General features: G+C 42.2%; 1 protein-coding gene across 2 annotated transcripts in view; it reads right to left on the bottom strand.

Annotated features, from left to right (window-relative positions):
• TMEM131L (transmembrane 131 like) overlaps positions 1-20,365 on the bottom strand; it is a 135,681-nt gene that overhangs the window by 61,931 nt on the left and 53,385 nt on the right. For both annotated transcript variants that reach the window (XM_087816514.1, XM_087816515.1), the window contains exons 4-7: positions 9,618-9,686; positions 5,632-5,755; positions 4,299-4,415; positions 3,074-3,184 (exon numbers count right to left, since the gene is read on the bottom strand). In XM_087816514.1, the coding sequence (XP_087672640.1) occupies positions 3,074-3,184; positions 4,299-4,415; positions 5,632-5,755; positions 9,618-9,686 (421 nt within the window). The remainder of the gene's footprint in view (positions 1-3,073; positions 3,185-4,298; positions 4,416-5,631; positions 5,756-9,617; positions 9,687-20,365) is intronic.

Below are 20,365 nucleotides of genomic sequence, written 5' to 3'. Positions count from 1 at the left end.
CATTCTGACAACTCGCAATTCTCTCAAGCTTTGAAACAGAGTGCCATCTAAAAACACCACTTGGACTGTGTCCTTAATGCAGCACAGCAAGCGCACCTGCTGTTTTCTGTTCTGATCCAGGCTCACGGTTTTGTGAACTAGCCCTGCTATTTTATTCTCTGATCAGCATATCATCGCAGTCTGGAGGAGTCGAGCAGCATCTGCATGTTTTGGAGCCTTCACCTTTGTTCATGTTTAAGCCAGATCATTTAAAAATACTCAATAAATTATACTAAAATCCAATTCCACTTAGATCCCTAGGTATAAAAGCTTTAAGTGGCAAAAAGTGGAAGCAACTCAAATGCCCACCAACTGATAAATAGTTCAATAAGATGTGGTACATCCATACAATGGTCTATTATTTGGCAATGAAAAGGAATGAAAGGCCAATATATGGTATGACATGGATGAAACTTGAAAACACTGTTACGTGAAAGAAGCCAATCACAGAAAACCACACATTTCATTTATATCAAATGTCCAGAATAGACAAATCTATAAAGGCCGAAAACAGAGTGGTGGTCACCAGGGACTAGGGCGATGAGAATGTTCTAAAATTAGAGAGTGGTGATGGTTGCACAACTTTGCGACTATACTAAAAACCACTGAATTCTACACTTTAAGTGGGTGAATTTTATGGTAAGTGAATCTTCCTCAATAAGGCTGTTAAAAAATAAATTAAAATGCAAAAGAGAAAAAAGAAACCAAACAGAGAATTTAGTATTAGCTAACACAAACAAAGACCAAGGAAAACCAAGTCACCACCAACGTGTGCCACAGGACAGGGAGCAACGGAAAGTGCTCCTGATGGGCGGGCTATAGACCTGCTGAGGCCAGAACTTCGCTCAACCCATGTTCACCGGGCACCTCCGAACGCAGGCGCTGGGCTGGGCGAGGAAAGCCGAGCCAGACAGCCCTGCTCTCACGGCGCAAATTCCACGGAGTGAAGGAAAGAGTGGCTCAGTAACCGCGTTACAGGGTGTGTGATTACTTAATGGGCAGAGATTCCTGGAAGAAGTTAAGCTGATAAAGGAAGAATGGAAAGCTGGGGGAGGGGGAGTTTTAGGAAACTGCAGACACAAAGGACCTGTGGCAGGGGTGAAAACAGACAGCATGTGCCAGCAAGCTGAGGAAGGCTGGTGTGCCTGTAATGCAGAGAGCAAGTGTGGTGTGCTACGAGACTGAAGAGACACGGTGGCCACGCTGCGGAGGGCCTTACAGCCACCTGCTCCCGTAAGGACAGGGTGTGAATCCCACGGCCTAGAGGAATGTGAGAAAGGGGTGAAGCAGGTGACTAACGGGATCCAACTTGCATTTCTGGGAAAAAGACTAGAAAGGGCCACAGTACATGCTGCCAGTTAAGGGGCTACTGTCGTAGTGAGGAGAGAGATGACAATGGTGTGGATACGGAAGAGGCCAGTGGCATCACGGCCAACTGACAGGATCTTCCAGGAGAGCGGATAATGTACACGCTCCTGTCATATCCAGGTCTCACTCTGAGACCTCTCGATGAGACCCTTACTTAATTCCATGCATCCTTAAATGAACCCCACTAACTAAAGTAATCTGAACACTCACCTCTGTTTTAACACTTGTGTTACCCCTAATATGGCATCTAGCTCTCGAAGCTCCCAATCTCAGTCACCAGAGAAACCTGGACATTCTCGGCTGCCCCCCCGTTGCTGAAGGACAGCCTGAGATAAGGCTAAAAATGTTCATAGGAAAAAAGTGATGCTGTCAGCATATGCAAGTTAAACTTACTCTAGCCCTTGCAGGCAGTTACAAACACGCAGGTCAGACCACATCAGTCTCCGGCTTAAAACCTTTCAATAAGGCCCCACTAAGTTTAGGATTTAAAACAAATCCAAATTTGCAAAGTAAAAGAAATCTAAACCCTTGCAGGAGGGGCCATTCAATTTTATAAAAATGAAAATAATATTAAAAATGTTTAATAATTATTTACACGGTGACAAAGCCCCCAGGCGTTGCATTACAGGTAAATTCATTTTGTCTGTCTTGCCCACTGGAATATAAGCTCCATAAAGACAGAAATGCAGAGGCGCAAGGAGGCTGCTGAATGAAGGAGAGCCCAGGTACTGCTGTGACTGAGAAAGAATTCTATACAATGTTCTTTATTCACTAAACAGAAAGAAAGGTAGTCACTAATATCAGAATAACTCTGTATGGTGACAGCTGGGTACTAGACTTATGACAATCACCTTGCAGGTATATAAACATTGAATCACTATGTTGTACACCTAAAACTAAAATAGAATACTATATGTGAACTACATTTTAATTTTTTTAAAAAAGGATACGTAAGGTTCATAATAGATTAGCTCAAGAGTTTTTTCAATTTTGAAAATTATTGAGTTACAAGGAAATGTGGATAATCAAAGGGAAAAAATGGCTAAACCCATATGCTATTAATGAAATGTGTATCAAAAGAATGTGAGGGTGTCGTTATATACCGTCTAAAACATCAAAAATATTCCTTTGCATGAAGCCACACACAGGCAGGACTGGAAGCAGGGAGAGGGGAAGGTAGTAAGACATTCCTGGAGGAATATCATTACTGGTAACTACTGAGGTTCTGTCTTCCTAAAAAGCAACCTGGCAAGATTTAACAAGCTCTATAAAAACGTTCATAGTCTTTAACTACAGAATCCCTCTTTATGAAATATACCCCAAGGAAACGGGTAATTTAAAGGGAACTAAGAAACTTATAAAATATGTACATGGCCTAATGGTAACAATAATGAAAAACTGGAAACCTTTCTAATTACCAGCAACAGGACTAAACAAACTAGGAAATGTTAGCACCACGGACTATACAGCCATTAAAAAGAAAAACTCTTTATAGACATACACGGTTTCTATATATATCAGTATTTTTTTCAAAAAGCAGGAAAAAAAGTAAAATCCTTGTTCTGTATAAAAAAGCTGTATGTACTCTGCAAAAGATACATAAATTTAGAGGGCTACAAACCTTGGTGATGACCGGCATTCAAAATAAATCGACTGTTAAAATTACCTGTGTTTGTGAAAGCTGGATGCTCTGGACCTGCGGAAGCAGAAAATAGGCGTTGGGGAGCTGCTGTGCAGACCCTTCTGTAGAGATTCTGCGAGTACCAATTCCAGATACCTGCAGGAAAGAGAGAGGGCGAGGGGGGATTATTTCTCTGTTAGTTGTTGTTTTTTTAATACTTATCTGAGGATATTTTTTCCATTTTTTTCCCCTAAAGAGTGGAAGGGAGAGAGAGAGAGAGAGAAACATCAATGTGAGAGAGACACATAGATTGGTTGCCTCCTGCATGTGATTGAGCCTGAAACCGAGGTACATGCCCTTGGCTGGAATTGAACCTGGAACGCTTCAGTCCCCAGGCAGATGCTCTAACCACTGGGCCGAACCAGCTAGGGCTCCTCTGGTAGTTTTGAAACACTTTTGCCATCATGCTAAAATACCTTTCCAAAGGAAATCTGTACTCACCACCTTGGCCTTCAAGACTCTATCCAATTATATTTATATCTGACTACCCCAAAAAAAGCAACAAAAGTTGCTGAATTTAAGCAGAATGTTCCTCATTGTAACACATCTTTTCACAAATAGTCAACTTCTCTGATATGGGACCACGTGTGTAATAGAATCCAGTGAGGATTCACCACAAAAATGGTGAGATAGATGTTGGCACTTAAATGACTTCTTGCCAAGCCCTCTTAAAGATGTCACAGGTACAACTTAAGACAAACATTCTTAACTATTTTGGGGAACAACCACAACAAGATACCTTACTCCCCTTTCCTAGTGCCTTGATAAGAACAGTGAGGTCCCTGGAAAATGGCCCCCAAGCACACAATCCACGTTCCCTGATAGGAAATATTCCTGAGCCCAGGAGGGGGGGAGGCCAAGTGGCTAGAAATTCCCCCTATAGGTCCCTCCTTCTGGACTGTCTGTGGGGTGAGGACCGTGAGCTTTGAAAGCCTGCTGTATTTTATACTAGAAAACTCTACGGTAGATTTCATTCTTTTGTTCCAGTACCCTTCAAAGACGCATGGCGAGAGTTACGCTCTGCACAGCCACCTGTGTGCGCCACGAGGCAGAAGATGGGGAAGGCTGGGGAGTTTAGCATTGCTGACAGCCATATAATATTAATGGCATAAGCCAGGCGGCAACATGTCCAAATGTCTTTTTTAAACTAGCCAAACCCCTTTGTTAAGTCAACAACCAAACTATGTGACTGAAGGAAAAAGTTACTTACGTGATAGGAAAGGACTCCATATGAGGAGGTATTAATAAATAAAGAACTTTCAATGCTCCCTTCTTCAGTAGGTAAGAAAATAATTCTGAAGGAAGTTTTCCCCATTGCTGGAATTACCTGAAAGAGAGGTACCTAATTAGCCATCTGCAATGGCCCCCTTGGAAAAATAGTCTTTCACAGACTTTCTTTTGGATGATTTCTGTGAACAAATGTTTGCATATTCTGCACACTTGCTTTATAAGTAGCAGGAATCTCTGAGAATCTCCAACACAGATCAACAAGCACAATCTAAAAGAACATAAGTATGGACTTATGTATGTTGCCAAATCCTTTCACTTGGGATTGGACTCAGTTGCCTCACGTCTCTCCTGGTCCCTCCTCTTCCACACCCATGTGTTCAACGCCTTAACCTAACACAGTTTTAGCTCTAAATAAACACCAATGTACAAATACATTGATACTAAATAAAAGTCAGTGAAAGCATTTACCTGGAGGCACTACTGTAAATAAAATACTGGGCTCCCTCTTATGTCATTTCCTTAGTCACAATATTTTTTAAAATTGATTTTAGAGAGAGAGGGAGGGAGAGAGAAAAAGAAACATTGATCGGCAGCCTCTCGCACCCCCCCCCCCACTGGGGATCGATCCCGCAACCTGGGCATGTACCCTGACTAGGAACCAAACTGGTGACGTTTTGGTGCATGGGACAATGCTCAACCAACTGAGCCACACCAGTCAGGGCAGTCACAGTAATTTTTAAAAAGTGCATCAGGTAGACATAAGTAAGCAAAATAAGTAACTAAAAGCCACTGGTAATTGGGATCTTCATTAAAAGTTAAAGATTACTGAAATTAAAACTACTGAAAGCCAGGGTCTTGATCTCTGTGTAATGGTGCAAATTAGCTTATTAAGGAGCTATTTACTACCTTTTAGTCCTGCATTTCAAAGGAGTCCTACCTAGCTTAGTAGGTTCACCAGGTGAAGAGATCACAACTATTAACTTTTATTCATTACTAAAAGCTTCAACATTGGTAGTCACTCAAAGCAGATAATATTAAGTGAGTTTAATGATGAAGAAGTTTTATTAAATATACATCCATTACTACCTAGTTTAGACTTTAAAATTTTTTTCCATGGAGATATCAACCACCACCAAAATCATGACTATGAACAACTAAAAAAATAAGTGCTAAAGCAAACACACAGAGGGAAAGAGTTTGGGTAGCAGAAAAAGGGGAGACAGGGAGCCGAAAGTAAAAACTCGAGGCCAAAGAAAGCAAGAAAAGCTGGCAGCCGGCCACAGCATAGTTTCCAAGAGCACATCAACACTCACCCTGCAATGAACAGGAGGCACATGGAAATGTCCAGCAGCTGTAAACACTGAATTCACCACGACCTCGCTATCCCTACTAGGGTTATAAGCATAGAGAATCTTGGCGGCAGGGTGTCCCAGGAACCTAGGAGGGAAATGGGGAAAAAAATAATATATTGTGTGCTTGTAACTGTAACATATCCATCCATCCATATATATACTTTAAACAAAAAAAGCTGTTGATGCTCATTACAAAGTTAAAAGCAGCAATTATCAAACCCTGTTATTAATAAAACATTTCATCCACAACCATAAAAAAACAACTTTCTTTAACAAGACTTATGCCAACCCATAGTAGCAGCCCACTGGTTTTGGGATTAGAAGTATTCAACCCACCCAGGCCATAACATGCTTGCAAAGAGTACACAGTGGGAACCAGGTACTACTTGTCTGACTTGCGACTCTAAATCAAATGAAAATATGTTTAGATAAGAAACTCGTAGAAAAACCCAAGTTTTTTAGGGTATGTTTCCTGAGTAATAAGTTTAAAGAGGCTTTTTGGGGGAATGGATTTCAACTGGCAAAGAGACTTATTAAGTATTATAAAAGGAAAACTTAATTGTTGCTACAGACCATTCCTTTAAGAAAAGTGAAAACCCTGCAGCACCATCTAACAGTGGTTCTTACCCAGTGAAATATCAGGAGTCCTTCAGAACACCCCAACACACACAAAAGCTTATACTAATTTCAAAACTCTCCATGAATCTCAGAGTGAGGATCTCTGCTCTACAGCAAATACCCCTGCTGCTGGGGACCTTAATGTTGGCTTTCCCACCTACAAGGGTGGCTCTGACAAAGGAACTACAAGAGAAAAGGAGCTGGTATCTGGCCCATCTGACTACCTGGAGCTACCTGCAATGTTCCCTCCAATCATTTACTGCTGGTTCCACCACCCAATGCCAAATTCACTCTAGTCAAATTAGCTGCAGTACATAGAGAACCTACAAAAATTTCACTGAAGTCATTTCTCCAGTGTTAATACCTTCAGTGGGAGAGACCCAAATATACAATTTTCATTAGTAAGGCCCACAAATAAAACCATACTCTAAATTCAGCCAAAGACTCATCTTTAGTATGCTTGTAATTCTCTGATTTTATTCTAATTTCTCTGATATTAGAAATCTGTGCTTTTCGAAAAACAAAGTGAAAAACTGTTTCACTTACATACAATGGGGTTACCAAAATACTGTATTATCACCATCAAATCCTTGGGATTGTTACTCTAGCTTTTCCTCCTGCTTTTAATAATGTCTTAATTAAAGGTTTCTATGTCCAATGTGTATTTTAAAAAATAAGTCCTTCACAGTCAGTTACAAGTGCAATACACATCAGTGTGATTAAAACCTTGAATTTTCAGTGTTCTTAAATAATACAACTAACGTTTTTTATACTACCATAAGCAGAGAGGGTCACTTCAGAAAGCTCTACTTCAAAAGTATTGGGTTCACACCTGCCTTTTCTCTCAAATAAATTAAATAAGTACAGACTTCTGAGGGTTTAGGTTTTAGGTAAATAGTAAGAATCAATCAGCAGTTATTACTACTGAGCCCAAAGCTTTATATCCCATTCACACAACTGGAACACAAGATTTTTTTTGTTTCAAAGAACACAGATATCTCCCAGAGAGAGAGATTAGAAAACACAACTGCAAGACTGCAATGCTGCTGAGCCCGGAGACTGCGTCCACCAGAACTTCCCCAGACTGAAGGGGAACGCTGGCTGAAACCTAGCTACCACTGCATTATGTTTATTCTATTTTTATAAATTCTATTTTTAAAAGTGTTATGAGGATAAGAATTTCCTTCACTGGTGACAACTGGAAGATGCTCTGTGAATTTAATACTACAAAAGAACGATTAAAATCCCTCATGAATGATTAGCACTTTAAGTCTCAGGACCAGCAGAATATTAACCCTTAAAATAAACCCTAAGAAGCAGGCAGAGGGCAACTGAATAGCATGATCCTGATCACGCATCCTAGAGGGAAATCAGCGCTGTGAAAGGGATGGGGCTCGCCCAAGGTCAGCACAAAATAAACAGCAGCCGAAGCTGAACTAGGGCAGGGAAGAAATCAGGAGAACTCTGGCTAAAGTTCTCCTCTAATGCCTATAAATTATGCCATTTGTCAGAAGTTAGGTAAAATGACTAATTTTTAAAGGGTTCCAACTTAAACTCTAGTTTGTTCTGAGATTTTTAAAACTTCAGCGAAAACAAATTTATTCCCATAATCATATCCTAGATAGATCTCATTTATAAACTGCATTGCTCCCCCACAACATTTTAGTACATGGTCAAATACAGAGGTATTGGAGAAAACACACACACACACACACACACACACACACACACTCTCACACAGATAATACTTAATCTTCCAGGGCTGATAAAAGATTCAAATGACAAGAAACAAGTACTTTTATATAGAAGTACTACATAAATGTAACTAAATCATCCAAAGGTGACTCAAGTCTAAAAATTAGCAACCTTTTCAAATCAAAGAATTTAAACTTTTTTCCCAACGTGCTTTCAGCCATCAGGACCGGCAATTGGTATATGCTGCTAATTAACATAGGCAGCTAATATATACATCCATCCATGTGCAATGGTTACAGGACCTTTATGTTACTGAAGAGTAAATACATTGTACACAGCCAGCATCCCATGACCTGGAATTGTTAAACTAACCTAACTATACTTACTACTGTCCCTCTTATACTATCTACCAAACTGTACTAAACACTCTTTAAAGTAGATCCTGCATTAAAACTTTTTACAATAAAGACTTTCCATAAAAGCACAGTGCTCTCTCAGAATTTGAAATCAGTGAGGTTTTATTATGAATTTAGCTCCTAATAAAGTTTCTTGACCTAAGAGTAAAAATTCATAAATGAAAAAGCAGGCACCTGGAGTCTTATAAAGTTCAATCTCCCTGCACACTTTTATCTCTTCTTCCTTTTATGGAATCTCCTTAAAAAGCTCTACAAGATACTTTAAATTGAAAATTCATTCTCCCTCATTGCAGCTCTACTCTTTTGGGTCAGAAGGAAATGGAAAGAAAGGTGCCCCAATGAATAGAGAAGGGCACGTCAGGAGATCCCCACTAACTTACCCCAGATGCTCTCCTAACACCAGGGTTATTTCATTTACATAACTTCTCTTGTAACTCAAAAAAGCTCTCCGTAAAACTAAAGTGATTCTCCTGGCCGCTAAAGCAAACAGAGCTTTCACACCTGAAACACTCTTACTTCTACCCCAGGAACTCTAGTAATCTGAAATTCTATCTCTTCAATGCAGCAATATTCTGCATCCAGGGAGTTTAACACTTTAAGTTTCAAGCTTTGTCACAGCCAACAGGAGTCTTTAAATTCCCTCCTCCCCTGCAGGACTTCACCCTTCTCTTTCTTAATTTCTCTGAGTTCACAGATTAGTCCCTCAACTGACACTCATCACATTCCCTTCGCCTCATGGTTCTTAACACGAAGTAATTACAGCTTATGCGCTGTCTTCCCCACTTAACTCATTTCCAAGGTCTTAATCATAATAACTAATGGCTGCAATTTTGAAACCTGAAGCACAGTGAGCAGTAAAAATGAGTCAGTAAGTGAATCTAATTAAACAAATTCAGAAACCATCAATATTTAGACTTTTTCATTATAAAATAATCTGATTTGTGTTAGAAAAACAAGAACTTAATATTGTCTTCCTACTAAATTCCAATCACAGGTTTATTATAAGGTACAGTTGTTAAAAACTAAAGAAAGGGCTAAAACAATTCTTATACTCTCCTTTGCACAAAAATATTCCCTTTAACAATTCCCAGGATTAATTTTCCTTGATATTCTGAATATATTTTAAAAGTATTTGACATCATACACATATAAAATATCCTGAAAGTAAATAATGCAAATAAAATAAGTTCTTATAAATTATAAAGAGAAGATACTTACTGAATTCCAAAATCTAGAACTGTTGGCTGGAAATGTAAGCCCTTTCCACTAAATAGTTTGTCTGAGAAGCTAAAAAAGAAAGAGAGATGAATTTTTGTTATAGTTTTCAAATTTGAATGCTAAGTTAAGAGGATATGCCTAGGCCAATGGCTCTTATGAGATACAATTCTACTATCTTATAGATGAGTCTGAACTAGATTTTAAATGCTAAAATTGAATTATTAGAAGTCGAATATAATTCTACAGTTACAAAAATCTAGGATAACCTTAGATTATGGTTAATATAACTTCATATATAATGTACAAGTTCTGTAAGCATTCAGACAAAAATAGGGATGGATTTCATTTTCAATAGGCTTCATTTCTGGGTGAATTCAGATAACATGACTATCTTCATAAACCCAAATTCAAGAAATGACATTCAAGTAAGGTAAGTGGGTGGGGGTTGTGGGGGTGGGGGCTGCAGAGGGAGGAAGCTTTGGCCCCTAAAAATTTGTTAGACTATTTATGACAAGGAAAGGATGGGACGATAGCCAGGGTTGCTCCGAAAGGCTGAAACCATCACCAGATCTGTATTTTTAAGGAAAACAACCACATAAAATCTCACGTGGCAGGTCACATTTTCAGTAGTTATTAATCATTATTATGACTCAATTTTCCCTCAGATTCAAAAGCCACAAATTAACATACCAAAAAGCATGTAAAGAAAACACATAAAAGAAAAAACATACACTATAACAATCTATAAGCGTGCTTAAAGACATAAAATACAAAATATATATAATATATAAAATACATAGTATGTGTATATATGTATATATATTATGTGTGCATGTATGAATGTACATGTATACATGGACATTTTACAAGCCATCTAATCCAAAAAATACTTAATTGAAGAAGCTCTTAAATGTAACCTGTGCAACTGTTTTCAAAGACTCAAGCAAGCTTTCCAAAACACAATCTTTCCATTTTCTCCTGCCACCAAGCAGCCCTCCACCAAGAGGGTTCGGAGGCTGGTCTAGGAGTGGACATCAGAGTTTCCAACCTGCCGATCAACAGAAGCCTTGTGACCTTCAGCAAGTCCCTCTCCCGTTTTCCTCGAAGGTGCAAACAACCCAGAGACCAGAGAATCCCTTCCAAAATCCTCACCTCATAGGGAGAATCCTGACAGCAATCTTTTCTTCCTCCCTCCATTTTCCTGCCTCGAAGTTTCCCTGCCTCCCTGCTCTCTAACATTCCTTTGTTACCTCCTATTTGTAGCTCTTTTTTTCTATCTCCAGCACCAGCCATATTAATACTAAAGGTGACACCTCAAGTCTCCATCCGCCTAACTCCTACTAACCTCTTTCTTCCCTGTGCTGAGCTTGCACAGAGAAGAGGTACTATTTACTGGGTGCCTCCCAAACCCCAAAAGTCCAGGACTAACTCCATGACTTGCTTAGCCCTTAGCACTTTCTTAGGCCTTATTCTAAAAACATCCGCTTTCTGCAAACAGCTGAGCCTTCCCTCAGCAGCAGGACATGTGTACAAGGAAGCCCACAGTGTTATTTTGAAAGAATATCTTAGTCTTAAATTACCTAACATTTTTTCTTTAATCTTCTTCTCTCCTTTGATTTTTTAATAAACTTTGGCCACCTTTTTCTCTGCATATAAAACAAACACAATTCAAAAAAGTGGCTAGGAGAGAGAAAAGGAATTTCACTGGAAATGAGAAGCCCTTGGTTCGGGTTTCAGCTATGTTATGAGCTTCCATGTGACACAGGCTTCAGTTTCCTCTTTGGCAAACAGAAGGAGCTGTACCCAGAGAGTCTGAGATCCTTGGAAAAATGTCAGGATGCCCAGACTCCTTATTCCCAGGAAATTCAACCTATGTGCTAACATCAGACACACACCCTTTAGAAAAATTCAGTCCTGTAAATGAGATTTGGAACTGAATTAACTATGGCCAACTGTTCTGGCCATTCACAAATGTTATGTGACTGAAACACGTCATTTCAAACGTGATGCTCCACCTCCCCTGAATGAGCAACAAATGTGGCCCAGGGACTCCAGACCCAGCCTCACAGCTCTAGGCAGTTTAGTAAGTAAGGCCTGACTGCACCAGGCCCGGGGCCAGCTCAAGGAAGATTCTCCCCTCAAGGTTATAATCCAGGAAGCCGGACAAGGCTCCGCCAAGCTGGACAACCAAACTCGAAGAGCAAGAGCATTCAGAGAAAAGGAGGCATTTACCTAAAAGGAAAAAAAATCAGGGAAGCTTTGAAAGGGGAATGGGCCTCAAGGACCGTCTACCATGAATGGAAACTGCATGGAGGCCACTTTCAGCACAGCTAAAGCAGGGGAAAGTGAAAGGGTTAGGAAAGCACAGGCTGCATTTGGGGAACGCCGTCTGAGCAAGGAAAACGCATTGGAAAATTAGCCTGTTGTTGGCTCTGAGCAGTTGAGTGCAGAGCAAAAAGCAAGGAGGTGAGTGTGAGCGGTGAGCGAAGGAGAGAGCAGATAGGAGGGCAGCCCTGAGACAGCGCTGCAGCTAGCAAACAAGGCCTCGCTGGGCCCGAACGTGGACAGTGGAAACGTCAGGCGCTCGACGTAACCTGCCGTGAAACAAGTCTTATGTACCGTCGCCCTGTGCTGGATGGTAACGCTGCAATGTTTCAGATGAGGGGCTGCAGAAGCTGCTCCAAACAGGTGAAAAATAACTCCCCCTTCTAAGAGGAATTCGAGAAACGACAATGATCACATACAGGGAAGGTGGAACTGTCTGGTTTTCCATATTCCTAAATGGACTGGCTTTCATCTGGCTCTAGAAGCCCCATCACCTACAGGTATTGAAACTGTTAAAAAAAATGTTTAAGGCTGTGACAAGGGCTTTAGCCACAGGATGAAGGTAAAAAAGGTTGTGTGAACATGAGAAAAGGTTTGACACCCATCTCACAAACACTCAGGAAGGTAACAAAGTAGACTACCATGCAAAAATAATGCTATTGTCTCGACTAAAGTTTTCAAGGAAAGACCTGTTATACTAATGAACTACTTACTGGGCTGTTCCTAGAGTCAGGAGACTCTGAGTGCTCATTCAGGTCCCAGTGTGGAATCCCTTAAGGTAGAGATTCCTGCACTGTTAAATCTCCTTGGACCCTGAGCAGGAAACAGATTATTTCTAGGACTCTGCTGCTATTCCCAGGGACCCTGTAGGAATCTGGTACTTTTCTGTTGCACCATAAACCTGGAGTTGATCCTTGCAGAGATATAAGAAGCTCCAGCCTGGGGCAGCCGGTCCTGAGGCTCACCCACTCCAGGGCAAAGCCTCCACGGGTTCCCACCCACAGTACAGACACTGCCGCAGGCACTTCTGTGATCTAACAGCGAGTGCTCAGCTTTAGGGTCTGCGGGGGAAAAGCAAATGGCCCGAACCACTTGAAATGAGTTCTATAATTATATGAGTTATAAAATTCTACATCATAATCTTAGCACTACAAGTTGTTTTCTGCTTTTACTTTTCACTTCCAAAAATTCTCCCCAGAAGTTTCAGAGGAAAAATATGAAATACACAGGCAAGTCTACTCAAGTTAGAACTGCCCCTCTCCCTGGTAAATTAACTCCATGCAAAGAAGCACTTAACAATGGAGGCAGAAGCCAGTATTTTTCCCCACTAAATTCCCACAGAGGGGGGAGTCATTTGGTAGAGCATGATTTTCCTAGTTTCTTCTACTATAGAAAGCCTTGGGCTTTAAGGTAGAAGCAAACAGGGAAGTCCTTGAAGCAATATCAGCTGTCGTCTGTGGAAGGTGCTCTTGCCAACAAGAGCACCTGGGGTTTTAAGCCACTCTGGGGTTTATCTGGGGTTTTAAGCCACTCTGGCATGTCGATAGCCAAGCCTTCCTCAGGCCAGGCAAAAGTCTTCCATGCTACTCTGCCCCTTCCGTTGCTGATGGCCTCCAAACTCATACTGCCTGTGGATAAGGTGTTCCTTCTGTCAAACACTAACCCCACACACCCCTTTCTGGGTGGGTCCAGGATTGATTCCAGGGCCTCACAGCCCCCATCCTGCCTTCTCCAAAATCTGCACTAGCTCCCTTCCGGATCTGTCTTTCTCCTCCGCTCCATGAGACGCATGCCCTTCTCACTTGAGAAGACACTCCTGGTGTTCCCCACCTGCTTCAAGCCCTCTGTTTCCCTTCACAGCCAAACTGTTGGCAAAAGTAACAATGTCAGCAAGTGCATTTATTGAGCACTAACAGTATACCAGATGCTGTCCCCAGCACTTTATTATCCTTTATGCCATTTCCACACACAAGGAAACAGATGCTTTGACTGTATAAACGACTCGCCAAAGCCCACTCGGCCACTGCGTGGTTGAACGGGAATCTCCTTCAATGGGAATCAGAGCCCCTGCACTAACTACACTGCCTGCCATCCATTCCTCTCTGGCATCCTGCACCCTCACTCGACCAAGACTGCTCTTGCTGAGGTCACCGACTCTAAACTGCGAAGTCAAGTACTGAGCTCACTTAATCTCTCCACTGGCGACTCTCTCTTGAAGTGCCCTCCTTTGGTTTCTAGGAAACCGCACCCAGTCTTCCTCCTTCCCTTTAGGCCTGCTGCTTCTCACCTCCCTGGCTGTCTCCCCTCCTTCTGTGCCACTGCCCCTCTCTCTCATTACTGTTTCCCTCATTCTTCCTCAATTCCCACCCTCTAGGTTCATTTATCACCCATACAGTGACGCTTCCTATAGAGACATTTGTCATTTTTTTGGCTGTCCAGCAGCTAAGCCTCCTCACTACATTCATAGATTTCCCACTGCCACCCCTTCTGGATTGTGAAAGGGTCATTTACTAGTTTTACTAGCCCTGCTTGCAGCAAGGTGCTGGTATTTGACCTCGACTTGGCCAGAGTCACCCGCCTGCGGACAGGTGTCAGGAGCAATGCCACAATGCAGGAAGATGCAGATAGCTCTGGGAGTGACCGCAGCGGGCGACCGGCACAGGAGCAGAGCCCTCCGTGGTCTACTTCCATGACACGTTTTGGCTGTGGCTCTAGCTACCAAGTCCCCTTTGGGCTTGTTTGTTTTCTGAGCCTGGTTCTTAAGTCTTCCTAGAGATTCTGTAAGCTGCCCAACAGCTTTTCAATAAATTCCTTTTCTGCTTAAATCAGCCAGAGTTGGTTTCTGTGGTTTGACTGATTCATTTCCCAAGACCGTGTATCTGTGGCCTGGACTCCTCTGCCGAGCCCCTGACTGGAGTTTCCATCTGAACCAGACGCCCTCCTGCCGATGGCCCGCAGGCACCTCCAAACGGAATCTAAGACGGAGTTCAACGCCCTGCCTCCTCCCCCTCGGCTCACAGCGCTGCGGTACAGTCGCGGCGAGGGATGGCCACCTGCCCAGGCCGCGAGCCTGCATGAGACCCTGCCTCAATGCCTCGCCCAACTCCACATGCATGCTGAGGGCCGTCCAGGAATTCGACACATTTACACCACTCAACTTTCTCCCCTCCTGCTCTCACTAACAGGACCTTATATTCGAAAGGCACTACATTTGCATCTGATTTAAAGAATTTTACAATATGTTACATTTATACATTTAATCACACCACAGTCCATGTGCTATAGCTAAGTGGTTAAATAATTCCTTTAGCTAAGTGGTTAAATAACTTTGCAAAAACCAATCAAAGGAAAGGCCAGTAATTAAGCTCCTGGTTCCTAACTTTAGTTCCAACTTTCTGCTTCCTGCACCATATGGCTTCTCATCTATGGCTTAAAGATTTAACATCGTTCCCTAGACTCCACTATATACTAAAATAAGTATGATTTTCAAATCTACAAAATACATTTGTGCTGCCTTTTAGCTCAAGGACAACAAGTTAGCATGAAAAAGTAATTCAGTATTAGAGGTCTCCAGCAGTAAAAGATTTGGGCAGATGCTAGTGTGGCAGGAAGCCAGAGCAGAAATTCACAGTTGATAAGGGAATGGAGAGAAAGGGGTGAGGGTTGACATTTCCTCCTCAGTCACACAGACAGTGCAAGTTTGTGCAATACTGTAGATCTTTTTAGAAAACCAATTTAGAGTTCCCAAAGTGTCCATATAACTTTAGATATAGGCTCTCTGAACATGAAAGAGCTATTTTTTAAAGCTCACCTCTAACCCTTAAGCAAATCGGTAGCTAAACTTACTTGTATTGTACAAGCATCGATGTTCGCTCCTACTGGCATTCATTTCCCTACTCCACCTGCATTAGGAGAGCATCACAGCCAAGGTAATTTGACCCAAATCCAAAGGTGGATCAGAGGCTGCCTAACTTTCACAGCTTCCAGTCTCACATACGATACAAGGCAGAGAAGAGTCCATAGAGGAAAAAACAGTGTGGAGCGGGTTAGGAAGAGCGTTCTGGAAGAGGGGGCATTTGAGCAGGACCTAGAAGGCTGGGTATGCTGTCTCCAGGTGAAAATGAAGGAAGGAGTTCCAGACAAGGGGAAAAACCCAAATGAAAGCCTAGGACTGCAGAAAGGTTGGTAAGATAAAAACTGAAGAAGTACATAAGGCAATTTCTGAGAGCTTCTTGGTAAAACATATGTGTGTGTGTGTGTATATATATATATACATATACACACACACACACGCACACACACACATATATATATTCCTATATAACTTCGTATCCCTGAACATTTTAATTCAAACACATTGAACTGATTTTTTTTTTTTAAATCTCAATGTGAGCAAATATATCAAAACAACCTTCAGGCAATTACACAGAATATCAGCAATACTGTTGGAAAAATCTAATAAAAATGTTCTAAGCTTTGTAACTGTCCGTTGAAGGGCCAGTCTCATGAGCATCCTGGCCATAGTAACTAAAGAAGCCCCAGCTTCAGTTTTCTGGGAAGAACACAGCAACTGGCACTGGCCTAACTTGTGTCTCAGGGTGGCACCTTTGCAGAATGCCTGGACAACACTATTCAACAAATTCAGGTCTTCTACCTTTAAAACAAGAAAAAAAATCTACCCTCTGATTATAATTAAGAAAAAAACAAGGCATGTATAAGTTCTTTCAACTGGACTGTTACGCTGTCCACTAAACACGCTAGCATATACCACACACCCACAGAGCGCAACTTACTAATGCCAGACTCACTCGTATGATATAATTCCACTGTCAGAATAGCTTGAAAGCTGATTTTTCTCATGTGAAACCTGAGGAATACTGACTCGGAGAAACCAGTCTAGAACGTGCCCAGAAAGAAGAATACTCCTTAATACAAGTCAGAGGGGCTGGAATTTTTTCCCTAGGGATGGGGAAAAGGGGAGGTGGAAACTTAAAAATGTGTTATGTCAAAAGCAATTTTCCCTTGAGAAATTATGCTCATGGTTTCATGGTTTCTTTTCCAGGGTTCCATGACAGAGGTTGTTTTTTGGCCCTTAATATCCCTCTATCCTCCCATAATTTTTAGCTGGTCACATTTCCCAGGCTCCCCTGCAATCGGGTATGGCCATGGGACCAAGTTCTAGCAAATGGGATATAAGCTGAAGTATCGTGCGGCAGCTTCCAGAAACCCTTTGGCCCATGCCTCCCATCTTGTGCCATAACCACAAATGTCCCCACCCTGCACACTGACTACCAGGCCCTAGGGAAGGGGATGTGGGTCCCTGAAGACTTCGGGAGCCAGAGGCTGCATGGCTCTAGACTTTCACAGGAGAGAAAAAATGCTATCTTATTTTTTATTTGTTTGTTTTTGGAAGTGATATAATTTATTTAACCAATGCCCTATTTTTGAAGTTGCCCTTTAACATAGTTTGATTTTTAAACTGCGTATCAAAAACTCACAGGTGGGTACTGGAGATATCAGGGGGGCATACTTTGTAATATATTCTTATCTTACCACCATGCTGTACACCTGAAACCAATAGAAATAACAGTGGAAGTAACAAAAACAAAAAAAACACACAAAATGGTACGTTGTTTTAAACCACTAGCATCTTGGAACTCTGTTACCTCACAATTTAACTCTAACCGAAGCAGCGTCTCACCCTTTTCAAACACCGGAGCCTTCCAGTGGCCACGACTCAACAGAATAACACTATGCAACTGGCCCAGGCTCCGGGCCCTGCTTGCTCCGGGGAGGCAGGCTCCACAGCCAGCCTTTCATGTGGTTCAGAACCAGAGCTTCCCAATAAATCAGAAACTAAATGGCTAAAGCAATAAAAGTAACCCAAACATAACCCAAACCTGATGGTGAAACAAAAGAAAATTCTAAGTAAAGAAAGAATGGTTCCTTCTCCCTTTCACTGGGAAAAGCCATTGACTGTAGTGGTGGCCTATGGTGGCTTTGGTCACCTGCGGGTGTCAACTAAGAAATGCCAAATATGAGCTGCCTTTAGGACTGGACACACAGAAACAACTTCCTAGTTCAGAACCTTTCATTCTGCCTTATGCCTCACATTCAGGGACAAGTCCCCCTGCAGGGACATGCAAGGACTTCTGTGAGACAGGGGACCCAGACTGAGATGGCCACACCAGAAATGAAACACGTGCTAGAAGGAACACACAGTTGATGTCCCCACCTGGCCTACCAGGAATAAAGTCATAGAAGGGTTCTTGCCGATAAGAGCTCAACATCCTTTGATGCCACTGTAACAACCTGCTTATGATTTAACAGGAAAGAAAGGAGAAGACTAGATATAGGCGTGCCATTTATATAGCTTTGCCAAAAAGCTGCATTTAATACTCTCCAAGTTTGTTCCCTGCTGATTGATAGGGGAAGGGACTGGACAAAGACAAGTTTAGACGCATACCCAGTAAAGGTCTGAGCAACGTGGGAGGGTGCCTCTGTGGTCTGCCAGTCATAGCTGGGAACAAATTAGTGGCCAGGATGGGTGTGGTCACTGCAAGCATGCAAAACCTAAGTATTTAAACTTCCAAACAAAGGACATTCCCCTTCCTTCTTGCTCTTTCCTCTCTCACACAAGCGCCCAGGCCCTCTTTGAATTCCTGTGGCAGGGGGCTTTGCTCCCTTTGCACCCATGTGGCTCACGGTCACGTTAGGCTCTACACCATGGATTAATGGACTTTAATTAGCTTGGATGCTGAACTACACCCGGCTGCAACATGGAACGGAAACTCTGGACACTGGCCTTACTTCTAGCGCTGCTGGAACCCCAGCTGCATCTTTTCCAGGACTGGCTTAAGGGACAGGGGACTTTGGAAGCTGAGAAGTGTAACTTCACGCCAATAAAGCCTTCTTCCACATCCCATCCCCGTTCTTAGAAAATTCACTTTCTGAAGATATCACAAGAACCTCACTCCCAGGAGCAATAGGGGAGTTTGATTTTCTGGTAACACCTTCACAATGCAGTGAAAGCAAAGCGTAAAAATTACTCTACTTTTTAAAGACTGCTTGAAACTTCCTCAATTAATGGAATACATTACCTCCTTCCCCTGGGTGGCTGGCAGAAACCCTACAAGGGAATCCAGCTATCTTCCTGATCTACTTAAAGGCCTTAGACATGGTGTCAAAACGCTGAGCTCTTGCAAAACCAGAAGAGAAAAAGTGGGGAAAGACAGTTCCTGTTTCCTAGTCAGTGTTGGGAGAAATGGAAAGGAAGGTTAAAACTGTGAAAACGTTTGCTAAAGTCCCAGCGCCTATAGGCTCACTGGGTCCCAATCAGAGACCAACTCACAAAGGCGAATTAGCTAATCAGTACAAGAGATCATCTAATGTTCTCATGATCAGAATTTCAGTTTCTACTTCTATAAAATTGAAGTAACACCTCTAGGTCCACTGGGAGGGTTGAAAATGAAAATTGTATGTAAGAGTTTTGCAAAGGGCCCAGCAGAGTGTTTGCCCGGGGGTGGGGAGAAGTGTCAGTTCTAAAGTCAGTGGAAAAGCAAAATAGTTTCATACTGAGTTCCATGGACGCTATAGAAGCAAATCAGGCTAAAATAAGGCTAAACACAATTTCATGTATGAGGCGGGAGGGGTGGACAGACTGCCTCCAAACTTAATTTAAGGGAGCTGACAGCTCCAGGCTATACTCCACTGGCACAGCAGCGAGTAGCAGAAGTCTCCCTTTCCATTCACCCAGGGAATTTAATTGTTCTTAATTATACAGAGCCACTCATATGCAAATAGTGCACAAAGGGTTTTCCTTTTAAATTGTAATTTTTCTTTCAGACTCTTGAGGCACTGAAGTCTTACTGCTGAAGATGTCACTGAAGAAAGAACAGCGGTCTCTCAGGGAAGGAGAGAGGCCCCTCTTCACAGGGCACCCTTCCTTTGTCCAGCCCTGCAGGCTGCTACTCTTACACTGCCAGGATGGCCCCCAGGAGGGCTCCCAGGTCTCCTTTTCAGCCCAGTTCTTCTCGAACACCTTCCCCTCTCTTTCCAGCACTCTCCACCCCTGGACAAAACGCAGCTGAATCCAGCAGCAAAGAGAGGGGAAAGCAAAGATCAGCTGGCCGAAATGTTGTTTTATCCATTCAATCCCTACACCAATAAAAACCAGCTCCAAAAGAAGTAAAGCTTGCTGATAAAAATTGTTTTCAAGATAAAAAGAGCAACATGAAAAAAGTGCTGCCAACAAGCCAATAAAAGGAAACAAAGCTGTCACATTCAACACGATTACAACTGAAAAGTATACAGAGGAAGATGAGATGATAATCAGCAGACTATTAACGCGGCAATGTTAGGACAGGTGGGATATGGGTAACATTTCCCTGTCCCCCAATTTTCCAAAATTGTTAAGTGGTTTG

The sequence above is a fragment of the Miniopterus natalensis genome, chromosome 4, assembly GCF_054644295.1.
Source record: "Miniopterus natalensis isolate mMinNat1 chromosome 4, mMinNat1.hap1, whole genome shotgun sequence".
Taxonomy (NCBI): Eukaryota; Metazoa; Chordata; class Mammalia; order Chiroptera; family Miniopteridae; genus Miniopterus; species Miniopterus natalensis.
This window is presented reverse-complemented; position numbering and strand designations above follow the sequence as displayed.